General features: G+C 45.4%; 1 protein-coding gene across 5 annotated transcripts in view; it reads right to left on the bottom strand.

Annotated features, from left to right (window-relative positions):
- Window positions 1-295: 295 nt before the first annotated feature.
- Window positions 296-21,895, bottom strand: part of CTDSPL (CTD small phosphatase like) — a 119,194-nt gene continuing 97,594 nt past the window's right edge. For all 5 annotated transcript variants that reach the window (XM_045386477.2, XM_045386475.2, XM_045386476.3 and 2 more), the window contains 5 exons: window positions 20,101-20,202; window positions 16,925-16,981; window positions 13,277-13,369; window positions 8,873-9,058; window positions 296-4,020 (listed from right to left, as the gene is read on the bottom strand). In XM_045386477.2, coding sequence (XP_045242412.1) covers window positions 3,895-4,020; window positions 8,873-9,058; window positions 13,277-13,369; window positions 16,925-16,981; window positions 20,101-20,202 — 564 coding nt within the window. In that variant the 3' untranslated portion in view covers window positions 296-3,894. The remainder of the gene's footprint in view (window positions 4,021-8,872; window positions 9,059-13,276; window positions 13,370-16,924; window positions 16,982-20,100; window positions 20,203-21,895) is intronic.

The following is a 21,895-nucleotide window of genomic DNA, read 5'->3' as shown; positions in this document are numbered from 1 at the left end:
TGGGAGGGCTGGAATCCTTGTGGGAGGACAGTGAGCCATACCGCCTCTGGAGAGAGGAAGCCAGGAGGCTGAACAGCAGTCACCCTTGGAGTGACAGGCAATTTGGGTGGGATGGAGGAGCTAGAAGATCAGTCTGTGGCTCCTGGAGTGCTGCAGCCCGACTCCCGTCCAACCCTGTTCCCCAGAAGTGGGGATACCAGGAGACCCAAGGTGATGGCATGAGGCTGTGCAGGAGGTGGGGAAGGGAGGGAGGAGAGGCGCTGCTGGTAGAAAAGCAGTCCATCCACAAGAGAGCGCAGTTTCACATGTTTATTTTTGGCAGGAAGGAAATCATTGCAAACCTTTTGATTGACAATACTCGCCCCTGGAAACATGCACATTCCACATGTAGCATTTCCCAAGTAATGCTGGATTGTTTATCACATTCAAATGTCCAACAGAAATCCATGACTACCCAGACACCAGCATCTCCACTACCTGGGGTGGGGGAGGGTGTGTCAGTCTGCAGAGAAGCTCCTGGGAGAATGGAACAGGAACAGACATGATCAAATTTACAGTACGGTAGGAACAGAGGCAGCCAGTCAATTATGAACAGTTAACTGCAAGTACGTCAAGCCATCCACTCTTCTCAAACCCTGGCATGCCAACTGTCCAGCACAGCACCTTTAAGAGCAGAGGCACAAACGTAGGAGTGTTTGACCATAGGGCTGTGTGGTTCTGGATTTTTTATTAGAAAGCCATCTTTAAAAATACAGGGTTGTAAAATGTTGCCAGGTTATAGACTTAACGAATTTTTTTTTTTTTTAAACACCAAAAGTTCAAATGCTGCAACCATGACAAGTCAGCATCATTAGGGCATCCTCGTGTCCCCAGAGACATCTCATCAAAATTGCACCACGTCAAAGGACCTTCCTCACCATCCACTGTGGCAGGTGGCATTCCTTTTTCAGTATGCAAATGCATTACTTACAAACAGCTAATGCATGGAACAACAGACCAACACACAGGATTCCAGAACAAATGGAAGACAGAGCATTAACAACATTGGGAGTGCCCGTGCACTTCCACCAGAGGCCTGGCCAGAGAAGTCATAACATCATAGTGGGCTGGAGTCCACAAACCCAAGGTGTCCTGTCCCAGAGCTTAATGTCAAAAAGACTTCTCCAGAAGACTATATTTAAACCTGGTACAGAAAGGACCGTGGGAACTCAGGAGGTCAGGGTTCTCTTTTGACTAAAGAGTTGGGGGTATTTTGGTAACATGGGAAGTATATGGCACAGAGAAGTGGCTAACAGGTTTCATTAGGTTTCAAAGCCCACAATTTAATAAATGGTAATAATTAAAAACAATACCCGTATTTACCTTAAAAAACATAAACCCCAAACATTCATCTCATTTCTTGGCCTTATGTTAGAATTCTATTGCTTCATTTACATGTAGATGATTAAAAATATATATAGATATAGATATAGATATTTTGATTATATACATAAAGCAGGTTCAAGGGTTAAAATAAAAACGGAATTTTGGAGTGTGATCAAATAAGGTGCACAGATTCCAGAACCCTCAGAGGGCCTGCTGGCCCTCCCAAGACATTCTGTGTCTGTGGTGGCAGGAGCTGGGCCCCGTCCCTAACAGCTCTGCACTGGCTTAGTGCAACGGTGCTCACAGTTTCAGGAACTACTAGGTGAAATGTCTGGCTCAAGCCTGCCAAGTGTCTTCACTCCATCGTCAGAAGTGGAGCACTATTCCTAGGTTCGATTCCCCTGAAATATTTTACGATTTCCATCCTCTTTGCCCCCTCTTCCAAATAAGGCCCTGTGATGCCAACGAAGGGGGCATGGTTGAGGGTCTAAGGCTCTCATTAGGGCCTAATTCTGTGTGGATATCAACACATGACAGACACTTGACTGCAACATTCGAGACATTTAAGGCAGTGGGTTCATTTAATGACTATTTTTCCAAATAATAAAGGTTTGTGGCATGGGCAGTTCTACCATGTAACTGTCATTATCTGTGGTAATACCTAGCAAGGGGCTGTTCTATTTGAATTGGCGAGTGGATTACTGGGTTTGGGAGACCTGTTCATCCCCAAATACTTACTTCCTTTCTGAATATTCACACAGTAGTCCACAGACCAAAGTGCTGTTGGGAGGACGTAATTGGCAGCTGGCTTCATTACTTTGTGAATGAAAACAAAGCAAAGATATTTTACTTTGACCCCCGATTTCCAGTCTTGTTAATGCCAGTCACTCCCGCCAGAACGCTGGCTGAAGACCAACCCGCAGAGGACTAAGGCAATGGTGCCAACATGAAAGGGTCCTTTTTAATTGTTTTTAAGAGCAATACTTTACAGACCGTCTTGTTGTCAAACAAGGAACATGGCACTGCTTAAACACCAAACTGGGAAAGGTTGCAGAGCGCCTGGGCTCTCCTTGCGGGGAGGGAGGCTTTCCTCTCCCCGGTTTGGGGCGTTGAGTCCCACATCTAGACAGGCTTCCCCAACCCTTGGCTCAGAAATAGGCTGTGCTTCAAAGGAGAAGACCAAGAGATGGACTTGGGCCACATCAGCTTGGTGGCTGGTTGAGGCCACGGGTTCTCAAGAGAGAACAGTCAGCTTATTTATCAAACAGGATCTGTTACTGACTGCAGTTTAAAATCCATGCCACACCTAAGTGGTGCTTTGGCCCTTTTGCCTTTGTACCCTTCAGTGGCCAATGCCAGGAAAGGGTTACAGGTGGTGGAGGCTGCAATGGGGTGGGACACCTCTGTTTTTGACCCTGTCCGAGTTTGTAGCTTAGCAGTGAGCATATTCTGAGCATAGGCACAGTGGCAAAGAACAGTGTAACAGCCGCTGGTCAATTCCATTTGGTGGCAGCGCGGTAGCAGCAAGGAAAATTCCCAAACAGCTCCATATGTATCCAGCTTTTGGAAAGGAAAGATTTAAAAATCAATAAACATTTATTTTATATCCAAAAGTTTTAGGGTTTCTTGTAACTGCTCTACCCCAAACAATAACAACAAAAAACACAAATGTATGGCAGTAGTGTAAGAGCAGAATGGACAGGATGTCACTTTTCAAGGGGAAAATGTGACCTCAAGACAAAGTTGTCACCATCAGAAATAATAATATAAAATAATCTATTGTTTCCTAAAGTGTTGAGCTACACAATTGCAGATACATTCCAAACTGGGTCAAAAATGAGTGGAGACAATGACATAGTCATGAAATCCTCCTATCAGGAGCCTGACCCTGCAGCATGCCACAGGTTGTCAGAGCAAAGTCACAGCCTGTTGGGGGACAGGCTCCTGTGACTCACTCCCCTCCCTCAGCACCCCCCGCCACACACACACACACACACACACACTACCAGGTTCTAGAAAATTGTCATGTTCATCTTCTTATAGTATCTAAGACAATAAAAGACTCAACGATGTCTGGAAATATGTTGTGTAGAAAAATTAACTCTCAGCTTAAAATAACATTCAAAAGGCACTTCTTCCTGTAGGAAAGAGATTCTGAGTTGGGTCAGCTGCTCCGAGCTGGGATAGAAGGGGACAGGTGGTCTGCTTGGAAGGGAGGACAGTTGAAAGGAAGTCTGATAGAGATCAAGCTTTTTTTTTTTTTTTTTTCTATTTTTTTCTTTTTGGTATGTTTTAAGAAAAGCAAATCCAGTAAAATGCATGTCCCTTTATGAAATTTGTTAAAAGAGTTCTTTTAAAATAGTTGTTTCTGTTCTTAAAAAAACAAAACAGGTAGGCATGGCCACATTCACCCTGTGGCATGGAGCACGGAGTATCCTCACTTTCAGCTTCCAGGGAGCTGAGGACAGGCAGGTCCCCTGAGGCCAGAGGTTCCAGAGTGCACAGGCGGGAGGCAGGCAGAGGCCAGGGCTACCTATTGCAGAGTCTATGCAGCATGCTGTACACGTCGTCCTCCCGGCTCAGGCCCTCAAAGAAGGGGATGAGGTCCAGCAGCTCCGTGTCCGTCATGTCATCGAACCAGGACTGCACAGGCACCTGGAAGACAGTGCATGGAGGAGGCAGCAGGACTGCATCTAGCGCTGGGGGCTGCTCCTAACCTAAGTGGGTACCCGGACTTTGAGCATTTTCTTTGGTAAGGACAACTGGTGTCATCATCATTATCATCATCATTTTGTTTGTTCCCTTGTTCAAATTGAGGCCAATCCAAAGCTAAATGGCTTGGGAGATGGCTCAGGGAGGCAAAGTTAAATGTAGCCAGTTTGTATGCATTTGCCTGTTTTGTTTTCCTGCCACAGAAAAGGTGGCCAGAGCATAGCATAGAATGTATGAGAACTAGCCTTGCTACTTGCCAACTTCCAAAAGCGCTTTCTACTGCACAAGTCGGCTCCTTGCACCTCAGAGCACTTGGAGTCAGAGGTTACATGCTAACCACTGACAGCGGGGAGCTCACATCCAGGACACAGGAAGGCTTTCACTTAGGGTCACTGTGCAATATTACACCACAAAGAGAAGTGGTAAATTTCCTCCCTTGCTTAACAGTGGTTAGTTAAAAGCAGATGTCTAAAACTGTAGAACATTCTGAAGCTATGGGCAAAGACAGGATTTTCCCTTAGTTTTAGGCAGAGGAGTGGCGAGGGGTGGTAGCCAGGGGTACAAAGAAGAGATTTATAAATAAATTTGAATAAACCAAACATGTTTAAAAGTAACATTTTAGCCCTTTTTCAAATCTAAAGATAGCTTAGAAACACAGACATTTATTACATAATTTTGAAAAATAAAGTAAGAGTTAATAAAGAAATGACTACGCCTAGGGGATGGGGAGAGAGTGGAGGAGAGGCAGAAATGAACAGACTTCTCCATCTTTATTTATAGGTTTGATGTTGGAACCATGTATATGTGTTATAAATTAAAATACAATTAAACCATTAAGAAAAAAAGCAATAAAAGTCAATCTAAGTGTATATAAAATTGGTGACACAACCACACAATTACTTCAAGTGATTTGTGTGCGTGTGTGAGACAGGGTCACACTCTGTCTCCCATGCTGGAGTGCAGTGGTACAATCATAGCTCTGCAGCCTTGACCTCCTGGGCTCAAGTGATCCTTCCATTCAGCCTCCCAAGTAGCTGGGACTATAGGCATGTGACACCATGCTTGGCTAATTTTTTTTTTTTTTGAGACGGAGTTTTGCTCTTGTTGCCCAGGCTGGAGTGCAATGGCGTGATCTCGGCTCACTGCAACCTCCACCTCCTGGGTTCTCCTGCCTCAGCCTCCTGAGTAGCTGGGATTACATGTGCCTGCTGCCATGCCCAGCTAGTTTTTGTATTTTAGTAGAGACAGGGTTTCGCCATGTTGGTCAGGCTGGTCTTGAACTCCTGACCTCAGGTGATCCACCCCCTTGGCCTCCCAAAGTGCTGGGATTACAGGCGTGAGCCACCACCCCCAGCCTTTCTTTTTTTTTTAGTAGTGATGGGATCTTGCTTTGTTGCCCAGGGTGGTTTCAAACTTCTGAGCTCAAGCAATCCTCCCTCCTCAGCCTCCCAAAGTGCTGGGATTACAGGCAGCCAGGTAAGCCACCAAGCCTGATATCCAAGTGATTTTAAAACATGGTGTTATAACTGTACATCTCTCTAAAAATTCCTAAGCTGCATACAGTTGTCTTATTATTAGTCATAATTTAGTACTGCTACTGAAATTATTCAACATATACTACAGAATAAATCAAATATATAATTATGTTAATATCTTTAGAAATCAAGAGTTGCAGCATAAGATAAAGAGATACAAATACAAAACAAAGAAGCGAAGAAGTTACATAAAAACTTAACATTGAAATGGAAAAACCAGTATGAACTTATGATTTAGTTTTCTTTCTAAAAATGTGTCATTTTTAGCTCTGCCCTGAGGTATGGGCTAGAAGTAAAGTATATTCCATTAGCAATGAAAATTCGCCTAAACCGTGGTCTCTAAATACCACTTCCACTAATAGGAACCAGGCACCATACAAAAATGGGTGGTTCCAGGGCTGAGGCAAGAAATGTTCATGAAGAGCCTGGAACATCTTGTTGTTTAAGAAAGCAAGGAAGCTACAGGTTGAGCATCCCTAATCTGAAAAAATCTGAGTTCCAAAATGCCCCAAAATCCAAAATTTTTTGAGCACTGACATGGCACCACAAGTGGAAAATTCTATACCTGACCTCATGTGCTGGGTGGTAGTGAAAATGCAGGCACATGATACATGGTTTATTTAGTGTCCCCGAATTATAAAAAATATTGTATAAAATTACCTTTAGGCTATGTGTACAAGTTGTACATAAAACAGAAATGAATTTCATGTTTAGACTTGGTTCCATGCCCAAGATACCCAATTATGTATATGCAAATATTCCAAAATCCTAAAAAATCCAAAATCCAAAACACTTCTGGTACCAAGCATTTTAGATAAAGAATATTCAACCTATATCAAAGACTTGTTATTTTAAGGGATCTCCATAGCCAAAGGTGAAAATTTGAGCATGCAAAAGAATAACAAATAGGCTGAAACTACAACAAATCCATGAGTTCATAATGATACTAAAAAAAAATTATTGGCTACTTTTGGAGGCCGCTAGGACACCAACTCATTAGTCTGAAAATAGAAATTGCCATTTTGCAATTCCTCATGAAATAGTGGGTGTAGACAATGATCACCAACAACTGCTAAAATTATGAGGTGAGAGGTTCATGGGGAATTTTATAATAGATGGATCAGGCTAACACCACCTGAACCCAATAATCAATTTTAAATCTTTAAAAGTGGGGTAACCTGACATTTTATGCCTCCTGATATATCTTCATAAGCATATAATACCTATGATGTATTCTTTTTTCTTCTTTTTTTTGAGATAGGGTCTTGCTCTGTCACTCAGGCTGAAGTGCAGTGGCATGAACATGGCTCACTGCAGCCTCGACCTCCTGGGCTCAAGAGATCTTCCCACCTCAGCCTCCCAAGTAGCTGGAACCACAATGGAACCACAGGTGTGTGCCACCCCATCTGGCTAATTTTTCTTTTTTTAAGAGATAGGGTTTTGCCATGTTGCTCAGGCTGGTCTCAAACTCCTGGGCTCAAGCGATCACCTGCCTTGGCCTCCCAAAGTGCTGGGATTATAGGTGTGAGCCATTGCATCTGGCCTCTATGATATATTCTTGCAAAAAAAAAAAGAAAAAAAAATCTAATCAAGCAGTAGAGCTCTAATTACTTGTTTAGAGGATATAAGGTGGCTATAAAAACATACTAAACATCATCACAAGGCAGCAGCTGGACAAATCCAGAATGTAGGAGATTTCTACAAGACAAAACACCAGGGCTTCTTCAACAAATAAATGGCATAAAAGAGAAAAGGGGAGGAAGGGGAGACGTTAAGTTTACAAAAGAATGAAGAGACATGGTAACCAAAGCAATGCATGGATCTTTTTGGATCCCCATTGAAATACTCCAAATGCATGACACTTCGAGATGACAGGGACAATATGAACACAGTCTGGATATTAGACAATGTAAGAAACTGTTACTTTGTCAGATCTGACCATGACTTGTGATTATATTAAAAAGGAATCCTTATCCATTAGAGACACGTTACCAAATATATTATGTTGAATTTGATTTACTCAGTAAAATGAACATATTTACATATAAATACATTTGGGGTATTTATTCAAATAATGATTCCACACTAGCCAAATGAATCGCGTTTGAATTGTTTTTGGTTACAAGCAGGACTGCAGAGTTCTGGATTCAAGGAAAGGACTTTTGCAGGCTTTTGTAGAATCTGAGAAGCCTGTGCTTGAGAGGAAGCATCCTCTCCAGGGAAACATGCCTGGTCTAGGGGCCTGATGTGGCAGTGACTGAGGGGTCAGCAGTCACCAGAGGCCCTGGTTGGCCTCTCTTCCCCTGGAAGTGTCGGGCAGCAGGCAGGAAGGCAGTCCCTCTTGCCCTGAGAGTTGTGCGGCACCCGGTGAGTAGGCACCGAGAGCTGCCACGGTCCAGGGAGCTTTATGTAGGAAATGTTCCCAATGGGTGCTTTTTAGACATCATGATGAGGTAGCAAAGCTTGGTAGTCTCATTTGAAGACCTTATTGAAGTGTTTTATTCATTTTTTTTTTTTTTTTTGAGACGGAGTCTCCCTCTGTCACCAGGCTGGAGTGCAGTGGTGGGATCTCAGCTCACTGCAACCTCTGCCTCCTGGGTTCAAGTGATTGCCCTGCCTCAGCCTCCCGAGTAGCTGGGACTACAGGTGCATGCCACCACGCCCAGCTAATTTTTTATATTTTAGTAGAGACGGGGTTTTACCATGTTGGCCAGGATGGTCTTGATCGCCTGACCTTGTGATCCGTCCACCTCGGCCTCCCAAAGGGCTGGGATTACAGGCATGAGCCACCACGCCTGGCCTATTCATTCTTAAGAAATACTTCTGTTAAAGAGATCAATCAGGCCTCCTTAGTCTACAGGGGTCATGAAGTCCTAGGCAGTAGCTGGCTCCAGGAGGTTAATGCCAACAGAACCCTTGTCAATAACAATACTAAAAATATTGATAAGACGATACAGGCTTATAGCATTTATCAGTCTCAAGCACTGTTCTAAGTGCTTTTTGTATATTGCCACACTGCAACCTCCAATAATCCTATGAGATCAGCATTCCTATAATTCCCGTTTGACAGATGAGGCAACCGAGGCTCAATGAGGTTACATAACTTGCTCAATGATGTGCAACTGCTAAATGGCAGAGCTGGGATTTCATTAGGAAAAGACCCAGAGACCTTCTTTTGTAGGTGCTTAAAAGTGGTGCTTGCCTGGCAAGACAGAGGGCTCAGATGGAGCATGACATTTTCTTTCTTTGGGGCCACTTACTGCATTCTCAGGATGGAAGATGTATGAGGCAGGGGAATTGTCGACAATGATCACTTTGCTCAGCTCCCGCCCAAGGCGACTTAGGTCCTTCACATAGTTCCCACGATGAAAAACACATGATTCTCTGAAGAGCCGGGCCCGGAACACACCCCAGCGGTCTAGGAGGTCAGCCACAGGGTCTGCATACTGGAAAAGAGGTGTCACAATGAAGGCTGCGTGCCTAAAAGAGTCCCCAAACCCTGACCTACAGCAGCAAGATCCAGATTATGTTTTTTAAAAAGGGATTTAATAATTAGATGTGTTTTAGGATCCTGGTTATTTTCCTCTCTGTATACATAAGATGGCACCGGATTCTTCCATTTCTCTCTCACATCCAACCCATCAGAAATTGTCAGTTTCATCTCCAAAAATAGCCTGACTCCATTTGCATCTCTCTATTTATATTGCCACCACTCTTAGCCCGGGCCTCGAATCTCTGGCCTGGGATGGCTGTGTGAGCCTCGTGAAAAACCTGTCTTTCCCAAGGGGCCTCCTTTCTAGCCCATTCACCTAGAAGCTGTCAGAGTGGTCACTGGAAAACATATGTGTGATCGTGTCACTCCTGTGCTGAAAACTCCACTGTACACACTGCACTTGGAGTAAAGCCCACGTCCCTCACTGCCGCGTCCCACATGGCCACAGCTGAATGATCTCCATCTGGAGCTCCTGGAGCCACACTGGCTTTAAGCATGGTCAGGACCTTTGTACCAGTGTTCTCTCTGCATGCGTTCTCTCCCAGCTCTTTGCAGAACATTTGTCTTCTGGTTTTTCAGTCTTGACTTCCTCTCCCATCCATCTAGAGCCACCTCTATCTTCCTTTCTGGGTTGTTTCCCTCACAGAGTAGAGCACCACATGGGATTGCTTGATTTCCTCACTACTTGTCAGGGCCCAGGCCTGAAACATCCCACCACCACATCCCTGGCATCTCCAAGAGTACCTACCACAACAGGGGCTCAGGAAACACGAATTTCACCACTGAATGAATGAGCTGGCTCCAATGTGTCTTGAATGGCATGACACTGCCCCCTAGAGGTCCCGTGGGCACTTGGGCCAGACCAGCTGCTGAGTGACAGGATGGTGCCCAGCCATCCACTCCCATGGATGCCCATCCACTTCCTTGAAGCCCAGGAGCTGGATGGGAATTTGAGCCCAGCTTACAGTTGGGGATCATCCTGCCTGACCCCCTCTCATGACCTAGGGAATTTCCCCCAAAGCAGGCTTGGATAAAGAAATAAAGGGGTTTCTGAGAGAAAATCCTCATAACTGAAGATATGTAAAAGAGTGGACCATACTGAGTGGCTGGGCCTGGAAGAAAGAGGAGCAGTTTCCAAGCCTGACCCGAGGCCAGGCCCCTGCACAAAGACCAAGTAAGGGGTACAACCAGGCATCAGCGGGACCCAGTGACTCTGCCAGGGAGGCAGAGAACACCTGTGGCTGGTGGCGCTGGGAAGGCCAGCAGTGGAGTGCAGAGCAAGTGCCGGCACAGCTGTGGGACGTGGGCTGCAGAGCTGCAGGCAGCAGCTGTGATTCCACGGGAACATCCTCTCCTCTCCAAGGACATCCTGTAGAAGGCAGAGTCCAGGAGCAGCTGTGTTTCCTACTGGCCAAGGGAGGTGAAAGCTCAGGGCACTGGAGGTGAGAGCTCAGGGCACTACAGCTACCTGCTGGTGAGGCTAGCCAGGGGCCACGTGGGTGGGTTGTGGGCAACTGAGTCCAGATCAGGGGTATCCCATCTTTCAGCTTCCCTGGGCCATATTGGAAGAATTGTCTTGGGTCACACATAAAACACCACCACTAACAATAGGTGACGAGCTTTCAAAAAATCTCATGTTTTAAGAAAGTTTATGAATTTGTGTTGGGCCACATCTAAAGCTGTTCTGGGCTGTACACAGCCTGTGGGTCACAGGTTGGACAAGCTTGCTCTAAATGGAAAAAGATGATCCATTTCCTCATAATCATGAACACTTGTGGTGGCACCTATCTTTCAAAAAAGTGTCTGAGTCTGAGGCCTGGAGGATGAATGTGAAGAATGTAAGCTTCACAAGGGCAGGGACTTTGTCTCTTTTTTTCTTTGCTATATCCCCAGGATTTAGTACTGTGCCTGATACATAATAGGTACTAAGTAAGTATTTGCTGGGTGAATGAAGGAAGAAATGACAAAGAAGCAGATACTGAAAGGCTATGACAGTCAGCTTGAGGTTCCTGCAGGCTCCTGGGCAGCAGGCAAGGAGGTCCACTGCACCACTACTGCTGGCTGGGAGCCGAGCCCAGAGCCAAGGACAGGGACATGACTACCCATCAGCAGGACATGTGCATCAGGGAGGAAAGAGGGTGGAAGGCTGCACTTGGAAGCTGATTCGGCTCAGCTAGGCTGGAGTAGCAGCGAGAGAAGGGTTGAAGAGACAGATGGAGGGGCAGGTGGGAGCCATCCAGGAAGAGAAACCGAACAAGGATGTTTAAGCAAATGCTGGGGACAATGCCAAGGAAGAGTGTTTTCAATTTTCCCAAACAAAAACCAGCTCTCACTTCACTGCTACCGGTGCAATCTTCTTGTTTATTTCTTTGGTTATTACTTCAGGCTCTTCAGCATCTCAGAGCACTGTTGGAAGAGCCACTGACGCTACAGATAACAATTAGGCTTGGTACCACTCATCTGAAAGATGACCCACTGGGGAAGATTCTATTTTCCCTGCGGCCTTGTTCTCTTTTTGACATGCAAAAATAGGGGCCAGGATTTTGAATCCCACTCCACTGGCTTATGCTCTAAGGCCTGGTGATGAGTCTGGCAGCATTTGTGCAAGTGGGGCTCTCGCTCCCCTCCATCATCACAAAGAGGGACCCAACCAGCAATGGCCAGGTCAGCAAAGCAGTGGAACACACAGAGGAAGAGAAGGGAGTGTGGGCACCAGGGCACCATCCAGAAGCAGGACATGGCAGAGAAAGCTACTGTGTGATGTCCTGGAGACAGGCAAATGGCTAATCTGAGCCCCAGAAAACTCATCTTTGGGACCACTCAGGGTCCCTGAGATGCCCATGGAGACAACTGTGGTGCTACCAACAAATGGATGGTGTCAGCCCCATCAAAGTCAGAGTTTCGAAGTGGTCAAGGCAAGGATCTTCTGGGAGGAGCAAGGCCTATCCTGCCTGCCCACACAGCATGGGCACCCTGCCACACCTGTGAAGGGGAACACTAAACCATACTGGGAGGCTTGGGAATCTGCTAGTTTCCTTAAACAGTGGAGAGGACAAAGAAATCATTCTTTTTGGTCAGAGCCAGTGTAGATTTTAGGTCAGATTCATATCAAGCTTTAGGATCAAGACATGTCTGAATGATTTTGTTACCATCAACAAATATATGTATACATATTTTTGAGATGGAGTCACTGTTGCTCAGGGTGGAGTGCAGTGGTGCGATCTCAGCTCACTGCAACCTCTGCCTTCTGGGTTCAAGCAATTCTCGTGCCTCAGCCTCCCGAGTAGCTGGGATTACAGGTGCCCACCACCATGCCCAGCTAATTTTTGTATTTTGAGTAGAGATGGGGTTTCACCATGTTGGTCAGGCTGGTCTTGAACTCCTGACTTCAAGTGACACACCCTCCTTGGCCTCCCAAAGTGTTGGGATTACAGGCGTGAGCAATCATGCCCGGCCTATTATCATCAATAAATAATTGTAACACAAAATAATGAACATCAGGAGTGTTTACCACGTGACAATGCCCACCACATTATGTAGAACACAGCAAGTGCTCAATGAATACTTGCTGTATGTGAGTCAGACACTGTGCTAAGTCCTTTACATCTGTTATTTCATGTGATCTAGCCACAAGGTGAATGGAATTATCCCCAATTTATAGAAGAAACCGACATGAGAAGTGAAGTAACTTGCCTCAGATCATACAGCTCATTAGGGCAGTCGGAACTCTCATTCAGCCCATGCATGTGGGTGAGTGCCCAACACTTATCTCTCACTTGCTTCTTCCTCAAATCTGTGGAAGCAAAACCCAAGGACACAGGGGCCTCTAGCATTTGGTGGACAGTCAATGGTTGAGGGGTACACCATCCTTTGTCTGTTACACTGGACCTGTTTGTGATTCTCTGGACTGTGGACATCCAGCTTCAGGTGGCTGCATACAGCAACATCATGGAGCATTTGTTCTAAGTGCTCCCTGTCACCATGGTAACCCAGAAGGCTTTCAGGCTGGCACCATGCACATGGCCTGCATCCATCCCATCTGGGGTGGGAACCTGTCACCATAGAAATAGCCTCCCCCACCAAAACAAAGGGCTGCTTGACAGATTGGGGGTAGGGGTGGAGGGGCTGGGAGTACCAGGCTGCGAGTGTGGGGCTGGGAAGCAGGACTCACCTTGGCCAAGCTGGCAGTAAAGAGCACACATTCAAAAAGCTGCCCCATCCTCTGGAGGAACTCATCCACATGTGGCCGCTTCAGCACATACACCTGCAATGGCAGGAGACAGCAGACTGGTCAGGTGTGGCAGTTGCTGGGGATGGCCCGGGGCCCAAATGCCCACTGTAGGAAGAACTGCTACTAAGGTTCCTGCCTCCCTCCTCCAGGTCTATGCACAGCAGGCAGAGGCCCAGACTGTATGAGGGGCTATGGAGTCAGACGTGGCACTCCTCGGACAGGGCTCCAGGTCTGAGTTCACTGCAGACGCCCCTCCTAAGGGAAAAAGAGAAGCTGACCATGGTGTGAGGGTCTTGGGGATATTCAGGGCCAGCAAGTAGAAGGGTTGTACCATGTTTGTGTGTAATGACTGATTCATTTCATGTGTGTTTCTTGGCACCTGCTGAAGGTCAGGACCTATATGGGCACAGGCCATGGTCTGGGTGTTGTCCTTTTAGAGGTCCAGGCCCAGCCTACTGCCCAGCAGGTCTGGGATTGCTCTGGTTGCCACCTTCTGTTCTGGATGGACACCCCCCTTACTAGGAAGGTCTGGGGTTGAAGCACAGGCCCAGCAAAGCTGCAAGAAGGGGCTTCCTTGTCAGCTTGGGAAGATGTCTATGACACCATAAAGGTTGGGCTTGGTACATTTCAGGGGATATGAAACCATCCTATTTCTGGACCCCAGACATAACCCATCAGGAGGGGTCTCTGAGCAGAGGGGTACAAAGAGTAGCGTTTTCTAGAATGGCTGGGCTCTGTGTACCCTTTTGACCAGGCTAGGCCAGGGGTAGAAGTGAGGAGGCCAGGCTTCAGACCATACATTGGCTCCTGATTAGGGAGCCTGAATGAATCTGGGGAAACAAGGGAGATGGGAGAAAAGGCAAAGCTGGTGAGAGAAGACAGAGGAAGTGGGAGGAGGGAAAAACTAATTCAAACTTGAATAAATTCCGTTTGAAATTAGCCACTTCACTAAAATAAATCAAACTCTTTAAAATTCAATTCAGCATATTTACTGAGCCCCAGCTCTGAGCTCAGTCTGATGTAGTTGCAAAGATGAATAAAACACAGGCCTTGCCCTTGAAGAGCTCACACTCTAGAACAGACATAGGCAAAAACATATAAAAATAAACATGACATAATGAAAGTTGTAGTAGAGGGATAAATTAAGGACAATTAACTCCCCTCACAAGGAGAGGGGATCATAGAAGATAACATCTGGCCTGGACCTTGAAGGATAAATAGGAGTTCACCAGGCCAATAAGGATGACAAGAAGTGGGCTTCCAGGCAGAGGAAACAGTAGAGCGCGAGACCTGAGGCCTGAGAATACTTGAGATGTTAGAGAGTAGCCAGGCTCTGTGCCCAGCCATCAGAGGCAGTGAGAGAAGCAGGAGCAGCAGGGGTTGGGAGAGGAAGTGGCTGAAGATGAAGTGAGAGGCAGGTCATGGTGGGCACGTTAGGGCCTTGAATGGCAGATGGAGCAGGTGAGAATGGCAGGAGGAGCAGCAGAGGGGAGATAGATGGGGACTCTGCACCACATGCTGGGCGTGCTGCTGGCTGAGGAATTCTACACAGAACCAAGGCATTTTCAAGGTGCCAGAAGCAGGAGCTCAGGAGGGCCAGGACTCAGGGAGAAATTAATGGATGACTGAAAGAAGGAGGTCAACATGGGTTTGTGGCTGAGGGTGGAGCGAGGGGCTGGAGGAACAGGATGTCATAGCATGGATACCAGCACAGTTCTGAGGAGCTGGGAGGCTGGGGAAGGGCTGAGGGCAGGGCCTGTGGCTGCAACAGCTCCAGACTCCCACTTTGCCCACAAGACTCCTCGTTGCCAGCAAACAGGTGTGGCCTGTAGTCCTCCGTCTCCCTGGGAGTCCTGCTTGGAAAGCAAGCTTTGCTACATGCAAAGGGCAGGAGACTGATTTGGGAACTCTGATGTTGGTGCCTCTGGCAGAGACGTGGGTCCTGAGCCCGGATGCCGGCGTCCAGGCCCGCGTCCCCGTGCAAGTAACCAAGAATAGGCCCATTGGGACCTGCACAGCCTATCCTGGATTACTTGAACGAGGCCACGGCCTTCGCCAGGGCCTTGGTCCTCCTGCTCTTGGCTCCTGTGGCTTCATTCCCTCGGGAGAGAATTTCTGACCCCAGCCCTGGGACCTTGTGATATCACAGCACAGCCAAGATGGAGGGTGGGGGAGCTACAGTGGCTCCTGCAAGAATGGGTCAGCAGTGGGCAGGCTGGTCATGCTTACAGTCACGTGGTACAAAGGATTAATTTCTCTCCTAATTCTTGACATGCCATTGGGCAGCCTCTCCTTTGTCTCATCATGAGCACTATGTAACACAAGCCAAGATGATAAATGCAGAAGCCTTAACTGCTTCTCAGATGCTGAGTTAATTCAGTTGATGCTTTTGCAAATGTTAAATGCCCAAGTGCCTGCCGTTTTGGCTCTGTGATGGCTTTTAAAAGCATGAAGTGTGGAAACACTAAGGAAAAAGCTGCCTCTCCCGGGGACTGTTTCCTGGCAGGACATCCTGGAGAATAAGCAAGAAAGCAAGGACAAGGGAGGGAAGGGACTTGAGTATCAGGAAAAGAGCCCTGGGCCAGGAGGCAGGAGACTGGAATTTTCATTTTAATTCTTCCCATTGTATGACCTTGAACCAACCCCTTCCCTGGCAAAGCCTCAGTTTCTCCATCTAGACAATGAGGTAGCTGGACCAGCTGATTCCCAAGCTTTCACGAGTTCTGACACCTTGCACTCAAGAACCAAAGACTACTGACATTGCTAAGAAAAGATATCCCGTTGTGGCTCAAGTACCAGGAAAGTCTCTTTCCTGGGATATCAGGCCAGATACACTCCCTTTAAGACCTTGGACTTGACAAGGAATATGGTTAGATCATCCCTGTGGAAAACCTGACAAAAGCTCCCCGGCTTCAACCTCTAAGGCTAGTTTTCCTACAACGTTTCCAATTTGTTCATAAATGAAGCTATTTCCAGAAAAGCTTTATGCAGATAAGGAAAAAAAACCAGAAGCAACGAAAATGCATGCCAACTGACTACGACATCTTTATTCATAGCAGCCTGCGGATCTGAAAACTTAACACCCTTCCCCCTTTTTCTTTTGGGTTGGGTATTTGCTAAAGATTCTCTGGAGAAAACGATGCGGGAATGACAAGATCAGTCTGGAGCAGCTGGCATTGAAAATGGACACTTTTTTCCCGAGAATCCACCATAAGTGGGTGACTTGTGGCATTTTCCTGTTGCCTGCTAGGAGAGTAGCCGAAAGCAATTACACAAGGAAGTTAATTAGACCATCAAGCTAGGCCAGTGGGGGATATGGAAACTTCTGAAAGTCTGCTTCAAATCAAAGAACTATTTGAACTTGTAACCACATCTAATATTTACGACTACAGTTTTTCTTATAATCTCAGTATAAAATAAATTCATTGGAGTGAAAAAAAGAAGAATATTGTATTTATTACAGTATTCTTCCTTTTGATTCAGTAATAAGGAATTATTACTGAAATGAGAATTTAGAAATAAAGTTCATAGGAAATGTAATTACTAAAAAATCTTAATTGTAACTCAAATTTAGCTTCAATTTCTTACCTGATGTATAGTTCCATCGATTTCAACCGGAACAATAAAATCAGCATTACTAATAGGCTAGAGAAAAAAGAGACTATAATTAATATGTCTGAAGGAACAAAAAAGCCTGGAAATTTTAGCAAGAAAAAAGCTTGCCTGGACCAATGTTTTGGTTATTAGAAAAAACAGTTCAGGAGGAGGATGCTGAAGCATGCCTTGGTTCCTTAAAATAAGCACAAGCAGGAAAGCACATTATTTTCCACTGTGAATGTCATTACATTTTCAGCATCTTGGTCCAATATCACCTGCCTGGCCTCAACCAAAAAGTGTGGCACTGCCTGGCTAGAGGATGGGGCTCCTGAAAAATCCACTTCTTGCCCAGAGTCCTGCTGGGGTGATGGGGAATCACTGCTAGCCACCAGGGGGAGGAGCTGAGCATGTGATGGGCTCAGAGGACAGTGTTGCTTGAGGGAAAACTATTTGTACTTGGACCCATGACTGGGGGCTGCCCTGTGATGGGCTGCTCAAAACAGTGCCAAGACCATGTGGGGGTAAAGTCAGAGGCCACAGGCCATGCCCTTGGGCAGGCTCTTCCTCTCCCTGGACCTCAGTTTCTCCTCTCTTCCTTAGCTATTGTGATGGGTCTGATGCAGGCCCATGGCCCCAATCAGTCCTGAGAATCAGTGATTTCAGGCCCTCCCAGGTAGCCTGGCACCAGCTCCTGCCTTGGGTGGAGGTACAGAGCTAGCCCACTCTATGCCTGCTCTGCTCCAAGGAACACAACATCCGGCACACCCACAAACTTCTGGATATTTTAAATAACTCTTTGACAATATTAATGACATTTAAAATTCAAATATGATTCTTCAGCAGTCACTATGTTCTCAATGATGAACTTACACACAGTTCTCAATGAAATTCCACAAATTAGGTACAAAACTACTTAAATGAACAGGCCCAACTGAATCATCAGCATGCAAACCCCTGGACAAGAGAAGAGAGACAGAAGGAAGGAGAAGGTGTGTGTGGTAGCCACTGGGCAGGGGTGGGAGTACAGCGTCTCTGGTCAGACTCTGAACTGAGGTCTGCTTTTAAGCCCATCACGGTACACACAAACCCTCTTCATTGATATATAAACTAAAAAATAAAAACAAGAAAAACAAAAAACCATGGACAATGCTATGTCATAGCACCGTTACTAAGCACTTAGCTTACGATCACTGTTTATTTACTCCCAGAGTTGGAAGGCCAAGGATGAGTTCGGTATCATATAATTGCACAACTAAAATCAGAATCATGCTAAAAAACAAAAGGAAAGACTGAAGGAAGAAGCTCTCCCAAGGCATTAGATTATGGAATCACATTCCACGGAGTATATTAAAAGAGAAAAACCATTCCCCAGCTTCCAGCAAGCACCATCCTTAATCTCCTCTCTCCTGCTGGTGTAAAGGAGACTCTGCTACAGCTAGGGTTCTTCACTTGGAATCCATGAACCTATGCATTGTACAAACGTACATTTTTGAAGGGAAGAGGGTTCATAGCTTTCAGATTCTCAAAAGACTTTGAAATGCCCAGAACTCTAAAAACCATCAAGAATATTCTGGTTGCAAATGCAGGCAGGCCAGGGGAGGGAAGAAACGAGGAAATGCCATTCACATTAGCTTGTGGCATCAATGACCTCTGAGCAGGTGCTAGAGACACTGGGGGCTACCAAGGCCCTGCCTTTGGAGCAAGGAACCCTCAGTAACATTGGGTGATCTGGCCAGTGTTGCCCGCACTCCCGTAGCTGCTTCGGAGGGAGTTCTCTATGCTGTGATGGCAACCGACCCCTGCTCTGAAGGGCTTTCCTTCACAGAGACTTGGAACAGTCCTGAGCAACTTGCCCATGGGGGAGAAACGGCTTCCAGTGCTATCTAGGGTTAAGCTGGGACACAAGGTCACCATATCCCCTGGACCAACTCTGGAAGGGCCTGGCCCTCAAGTGCTAGGGAATAAGGTGGTCCCTGTATGCCCCAGTGGCCAGAATAAGGCCATTTCTCACTGCTAGAGATCAGTGTGGTCTCTTCTCCACTCTCCAAAGGACTCAAAGACAATTTTCTGGCTTTGCCCTACCAGAAAGGTCTCTGTTTAGTGAGAAGAACAAAGAAGGATGTTTCTGGTAGAAAGGTGTTCAGGCATATTTGACAGCTCTTCTGCTTCCTACAACTTGTAAGGAATGACTGTGGTTCATGTGAGACACATGCCCCACCATGGATGGTGACCTTCATGTCTCTCAGTGAAGGGGAGTCCTAGGCTGGTGGGGGAAATAGGAATGCAGTATAATGATAGAGCAGTCCCATTACCAGAAATAACCCAAGGAAAACAAGACCAGAATCCTAAACACCTGCTTCTTCTCCCCAAAATACCAATCTCCTCTTTTCATCATTTGCCTCTTTTAAACAATTTATTTCACGTCAAAAAAAAAAAAAAAAAGGTTAACTAACTCATTTCTTAACAGTGTCACCACAGCTCTTCCTGCATGGAGGCCATTTCTGCTGTTTTTCCAGCAGGAAGATGGAGATCAGGGAAGGTGACAGGAAGGAAGAGTGTCTGACCTCCACACCCTTTAGGAGGGAAGTCCTGATGGTGGGTACTCATTTAGCTGTGAAGCTTGCAAAAAACCCCAGCCACCTCTTGTCATGAAGATGCTCAAACTAAATGGCTGAATCTGTTCAGATGCCCTGAAGTCTGGAAAGTCTTCTTCAGAGTTGGGCATCTTTCAAAAATTGATCCGGGAAAATTTCCCGGATACCAGGTCATTCGACAGTTTCCAACAGAGCCTCCCTTCCTCGTCCCAATAAAATACATAGCACTCTGGTCATCTTGACAAATATAAACAGTGTCCTGGGGGCACTGAGTGCCTTGTGCCACCTGAAAAGTATTTCTGCAGGGGTTAGAGTGTTGGAAGATGCAAACCTCCTAAGTAAGAATGAGGTCCCAGTGATGTTGGTAGCTTAGTGGTTTCTTTCCAAACTAACTATGTTAATATTCAACTACTTTAGTTAATGTTCACCTGGGTTAATAAGCAGCTCCTGGGATTTCTACATGAAGAGTGAAGTTACACACTAACCACCATAAGCTTTCATCCTTTCTGTTTTCTCTTTTCCAATACAATTGTTATCAAATCACAAAGATCACAGATTTTTATGTTGATTTACCTTAAACGAACTGTGCACCAATGTTTCATCTAAATCAATGACCACACATTTCTTTCCATAGTCAAGCACCGTCACCTCTGGAAGAAGGTACTTAGCCGGTGGCTAAAGGGGAAAAATAAACCAATATTACCTTTATGTAAAAGACAAACCAATCAGTATTGTATTATACTACTTTCAAACATTTAAATGCCTGGTCAAGCATATAATGGACTTTTATTAAGAACAATAAGAATAAGTACTTTGCAACTGAAGCTTTATCAAATACTGTGCCACGATATGAATGACTACTATGAAGTCCTAGGCTTTGGAACCAGACAAACCTGGTTTCAATTATCAGCTCTGTCTCTGTCACTTTCTTGGTTGTAAATTGGGGTAATAACACCTACCATGAAAGGTTTTTGTTATCAGTTATAATGGCAATAAAACACCCAGCATTTTGCCTCACACATATATATACTGGTGGCTACAGTTGTTATTAAAATGGATTACACAAGAATGAGTATTTAATTATAATAGGTACTGTAACAATGGAGGTCTGTTTCGTGGGGTCATATTTTGCCTGTGGCACATAAGTAGATTTTAGAGCTATGTTGGAACCACAGAATTTTCTTTTTTTTAGTGACTGAGATTTTTAAAAAACCTGAAGAGAAACTATAGGCCCACCAGCAAAATGTGGTCCAGAGTTACCCCCAGCACTAGGAAACAGAAATAAAACTAATCCAGGTACAGTGCCACCTTGTGCCACCACACTGTGGTATAATACTGAGCAAATGTGGTATTTTTACCCCTTGGATTCTCCGCCTCTGAAAGTTATACTTTAATCCACATGTTATTTGTTGACCAAACAATCTATTTATGTGTCTTAGTAGCAGGTGACTCAAATCTCATGATAAAGAAGTCATAAAGAGTTAATAAAATGCTAGGTATCTTCAGTCAACCATAAAATGCTAGGTATCTTTGGCCAATCTCACTCGATTTAGAGGATTTATTTCTTGAGGCCTTGCCTCATTCTAGAAATGATCTGAAGTATTTTAGTCTACTTTGTGGCATATTCAATATCCAGTGTTAACTAATTAATTTTCTGACCTGCACAGAAGGTCAAACTCTCTTTAATATTTGATACAAAAGAAAATACAAGGAAATATCTATTCTGAGCTCCCAAAGAATGGACAATTTCGTTCATCAAATAAAACAAGAAAAAAATGAAATCAAGCTGTATTTCCTCTTACGTGGCCATTTCCTCTTTTTATTTTTTTTGGTTCAAACTGAAAGTCAGTTAATGATCAAAAGTTAATTTTGAACTTTAGCTGGTTCATAGTAAATGTAACACAGGCAGTCAACAGGTTAGGTAAATTTGCAAGTACAATGGTCACCTTGGCAGAGAGAGACTGTCCAGGGTTGCCCAGGAAGAGGCTACGTGTGGAGACATAAACATTTCTAACTCCATGTTTCTTCCTTCCCAACGTCATCCAAAAGAAAGAGCCCTTCCGGCCTGTCACCTCTCTCAGCTGGAAGCAATCCTCCCTAATCCTGCAGCACTGTGAAGGGATGCGGGGGTGTGCCTTGGAGACAGGCACGGAATTCGAGGACCTAGAAAGGACTTTGTCCTCTATTACAAACCAGTGAGTCAGCAGGTTATTTTAAAAAAATTAAATTTGCAAAAAGTTTTGTATCAAAAGGTGTTTTAAAAAGGCAGAGTGTGATGAGCTAAGTGAACATAGTAGAGAGAATGTGAGTCATTTCTGTTGTTTGGGACAGAGCAGAAAGCATGCTTGTGACCAGAATAAAATTTGTT

Source organism: Macaca fascicularis, chromosome 2, assembly GCF_037993035.2.
Source record: "Macaca fascicularis isolate 582-1 chromosome 2, T2T-MFA8v1.1".
NCBI classification, from domain to species: domain Eukaryota; kingdom Metazoa; phylum Chordata; class Mammalia; order Primates; family Cercopithecidae; genus Macaca; species Macaca fascicularis.
This window is presented reverse-complemented; position numbering and strand designations above follow the sequence as displayed.